We start from the raw sequence: 4,134 nt of genomic DNA on the forward strand, positions 1-4,134 counted from the left end.
TTGGATTGATCACGCACTCAAGTGATACAGTCTAGGAAGAGGGAAAAATTGGTTTCTCAGCAAGAGAAATGAGTTACTTGTTGGCACCAGCTCAGGAACCTTAAAGAAACTCAGAAGAGCCTCAGCTTATGGCTGTTGGAATCCCCTGCTGTTAACTGAAAGAAGGCAGAGAAAGGCTGCTACCTCTAACAGCAGATAAAGGATAGATTAATGGGCTGGAGAGAGGACTCAGCAGTTAAGAGCACTGACTGGTCTTCCAGAGGTCCTGAGTTCAATTCCCAGCAACCACATGGTGGCTCACAACCATCTGTAATGGGATATGATACCCACTTCTGGTTTTTATGACAGCTACAGTGTATTCATATAAATAAAATAAGTGAAAAAAAAAAAAAGAGGATAGATTGAATAAAGAAAGAAGTCTTACAGAATTAATCAAATTCTTTGAATGTGGGATCCACCAGAATTCTGGGTTCAGTATTCCTGGCAGGACAGATTAGATGTCTGAGAACAGGCTTATACAGTAAGCAGAGGGTTTTTGGTTTGGTTTGGTTTGGTTTGGTTTTTCCGCCTGCCTCTGCCTCCCGACTGCTGGGATTAAAGGTGTGTGCCACCACGCCTTTGTTTTGTCTTTTTAATTGGACAGAGGGTGAGGTGTAAGGGTTCAGAAAAGAAAAACAGAAAAGGTTCTGTTGCTAAGGTCTTGCTCCCAGTTGGTTTTTGACTTGCCAGTAAAGAAGGGGGGATGGGGGGCCACTGCTGAGCAGAAGATACAGGTGGGACTTCTGGGTCCCAGGAAAAAAAGACTCAGGGAAAGAGAGGAACTTTTCTGCCATGCTTTGGAATGAGAAGAAAGCAAGCAGTCATGTCCCGGGGCACCTAGGACCTGCAGCCTTTGCTATGGGTGGGCGGAAGCCAAGGATGTTGGAGGGGGCGGACTAGCTGATGCAAACTACTAAGTTTAGGAGGAGGGAGAGATGGAGATAATAAATTGAAATTGTGCCTAGAGGCAAGTTGTAAAAGTAATGGACCAGTGTGTGTGTGTGTTATCTAAGGATTCAAGGGTCTTGAGAGTGGGGTGGTAACACGACCCTTGCAGGAGCAAAGGCAGGTAGAAAAGAGAAGCCCGGGTCAGGGCTGGTGGAGGAGCTGATCCGGGAGGAACAAAAGGGAGCTGAGAGGGGCTACTGGCCAAGGCAGAGTGTGTTTTTAAAACTACACCCAACCTACACCCATTTGCTTGGGAAGGGAAATACCTGCAAAAGGTTCAGGAGTTCTTCAGCAACTTGGAGGCCAAGCTGGACTATGAGACATTGTCTTAAAACAAAACCAAGGAGGCAGAGGCAGGCCTAACTACAGCCAGGGATACACAGAAACCCCAAAGGGCTGGGTGTGGGGAGAACAGGGAACAGATTAGAGAGATTAAAATGAATTTTGATGCTGATTTTCTAATTGATGGATAAATTTTTTTGTGGCTTGCCTCTTTTGGGAATGTATGTTGGCCTTGGAGGCACTAAGTATCTGGGAATAGCCTTGAACTCCTAAATGCTGGGATTACTGGTGTGCACCAGCACAGTCAGCTCTTCTTAATGGCTTTCATAAAAACAACTTTGTTTACAAAGTTGTGTTCTTCAATATCATAATATGACAAATTTGACATAGTTGTTGCTATCTTTATTGTAGGAACCAGCAAACTTTCTCATATAAATGCTTCAGAGCCATACTGTCTACAGCAACTGCTCAAAACTGCTCCCAGCACAGAAGCAGCCATAGGCGGCACATAAATGGATGAGCATTTCAGTATCCCCAGGAATCTTGTTTACAAAAGCAGACATTGGGCTGGATTTGGTTCACCATTTGCAGTCCGTTTGAGCAGGGCTTCTTTAGGGAAATCACTAGACTCTTCTATAACTAAATCCCATATTTCAGCACTAAGCAATGCTAATATTAAAATGTTTTGTTTGTTTTATTTGGCTCATTTAGCTATGAAGTCTAGTTTACTATTCTGAGTCCAATTTTGTTGAAATACAAACATGGCTTTTGATTACAGGGCTCCCTCAAAAGAGTCCTCTGAAGAGGAATATGACTCTGGAGTGGAGGAGGATGGATGGCCTCGTCAAGCGGATGCTGCAAACAGCTAAACCATCAGACTCTCACCTGTACATACAGCTTTCCCTGTTCTTTAGGGTCATAACAGTTTCCGCAGTCTGGCATTAAAGGTGTTGAATCTATCTTGGATATCATACATGGTCAAAAGCCTTTAAGATAAGAATCGGATCATGTATATTACTGTAACATCACATTGATTTATACAGAAGACAGTATATGGACTTTAATGACACAATGTTTAGAGATAAAAATGTACATTATTTTGGTTCTGTTTTTTAAAAATATACTTTAACAAAATTCTTAGGAATTCTCTTAAGCAATGCAGATGTTGCAATAACTTTACAATAATGTTACTCTAAAGATGAGAAAATAAAATCTTTAAAGTTGAGTACTGGGATCCCATTGTTTAGTGTTACCTTTTTCTACCCACATTCCTTGGAAATATTTGAATTTTAATTTTAAAAATTGGATCAGGTAGTTTTTAGATAAGTAAGAATACCTTGAAAACCCACATTTTGATGACATGTTTATATTTCTGGTCTCTTCTGCTAATGGAGAGGCATTGGTTTCCCAGCTGGTACCACTAGTAACAGACACATTCCATTGATGACTTGTCTGACTTATTTGCATCTCTGAACCATTTTTTATCACCATCAGTGAGCAAATGGGATTAATAATCTGGTTTAAATATTTAGAAGGCTATAGGCAGCTAATCTTACAGAGCTTGCTGTCAGCCATGTGCTAGACTAAATAAAATATCTTATAGTGTGCACTTTTTCTAAAGTCCTCAATTTGGTTTTTTTGTCTGTTGGTGCTGAATATGTGCCAAGTTTTTAACTCTATAAAACCATTAGTCAGTGTCCTCATTGGCATATAAATGACTACTTTGTATTATACTGCAGAACTAAGACTTAGGGGTGAGGCAGACTCAAATGAGAATTGTATCTGCGTCCATAAGGGAGCTTCCATTATACGTTTCTTCTGAAATGTTCCAAGTTTTTATAATTTTTCAGGTCAATCAGTGTCTGTAAGTTTTTCCTCCCCCTCTTTAAGAGTTACTTACTGTATTATTGTATCTAAGTACACTGTAGTTGTCTTCAGACACACCAGAAGAGGGCATCAGATCTCATTACAGATGGTTGTGAGCCACCATGTGGTTGCTGGGATTTGAACTCAGGACCTTCAGAAGAACAGTCGTGCTCTTAACCGCTGAGCCATGTCTCCAGCCCTTGGTTTTCCTATAATACAATGGATGTGAGTTTCCTTGGTATGGCCAAAGAAAGTAGGGTGGGGCCAGACGTTGAATTTTGCCGATCTTTAACCCTGGTGGTTGTAGTAAGAACCAGAAACAGATGTCCCTGCTTTCTATAGTAATTGTTCTGGACCTCATAAGGTCTTTTGTACTATGATTTTATTATCCTTTCCTTATAATCATTAATTCCATTTTAGAAGTAAAAATGGCAGTTTCTAAATTTATTAAAACAATATTGAACTAGTAGACAAACACAGCCACATACAATTTACCTTGGAACTTAGGATTGGCACTGGGTAAAGCAGACTAAATAAAAGCTACTTTGAAGCCGGGAGTGGTGGCGCACGTCTTTAATCCCAGCACTCGGGAGGCAGAGGCAGGAGGATTTCTGAGTTCGAGGCCAGCCTGGTCTACGAAGTGAGTGCCAGGACAGCCAGGGCTACACAGAGAAACCCTGTCTCGAAAAACCAAAAAAAAAAAAAAAAAAGCTACTTTGGCATGTTCATGCTACAGTGGTGCAGTACTCTGCATCAGCAGTGCCAAGGGCAACCATATTGGTCCTTTTTTGAGACAGTGATCACCATATATAGCTATAGCCTGTCCTGGAACTCACTATATATACTAGGCTGAGCTTGAACTCACAGAGATCCACCTCCCTCTGAGTGCTGAGACTAAAGGAGTGGGTCTGGCCACTGGTGTCATTTTAAAGAGCACAGGTGTCGCATAAGCTGTTTATTTCAGAATTGGTTAATTCATCGCACTTCAAAGTCACTTTT

General features: G+C 41.2%; 1 protein-coding gene across 1 annotated transcript in view; it reads left to right on the forward strand.

Annotated features, from left to right (window-relative positions):
- Positions 1-2,876, forward strand: part of Clpx (caseinolytic mitochondrial matrix peptidase chaperone subunit) — a 38,565-nt gene extending 35,689 nt beyond the window's left edge. The window contains exon 14 of the mRNA XM_021172135.2: positions 2,048-2,876. Within this exon, the coding sequence (XP_021027794.1) occupies positions 2,048-2,138 (91 nt within the window). The 3' untranslated portion in view covers positions 2,139-2,876. The remainder of the gene's footprint in view (positions 1-2,047) is intronic.
- The last annotated feature ends 1,258 nt before the right edge of the window (positions 2,877-4,134 follow it).

The sequence above is a fragment of the Mus caroli genome, chromosome 9 (assembly GCF_900094665.2).
Source record: "Mus caroli chromosome 9, CAROLI_EIJ_v1.1, whole genome shotgun sequence".
NCBI lineage: Eukaryota > Metazoa > Chordata > Mammalia > Rodentia > Muridae > Mus > Mus caroli.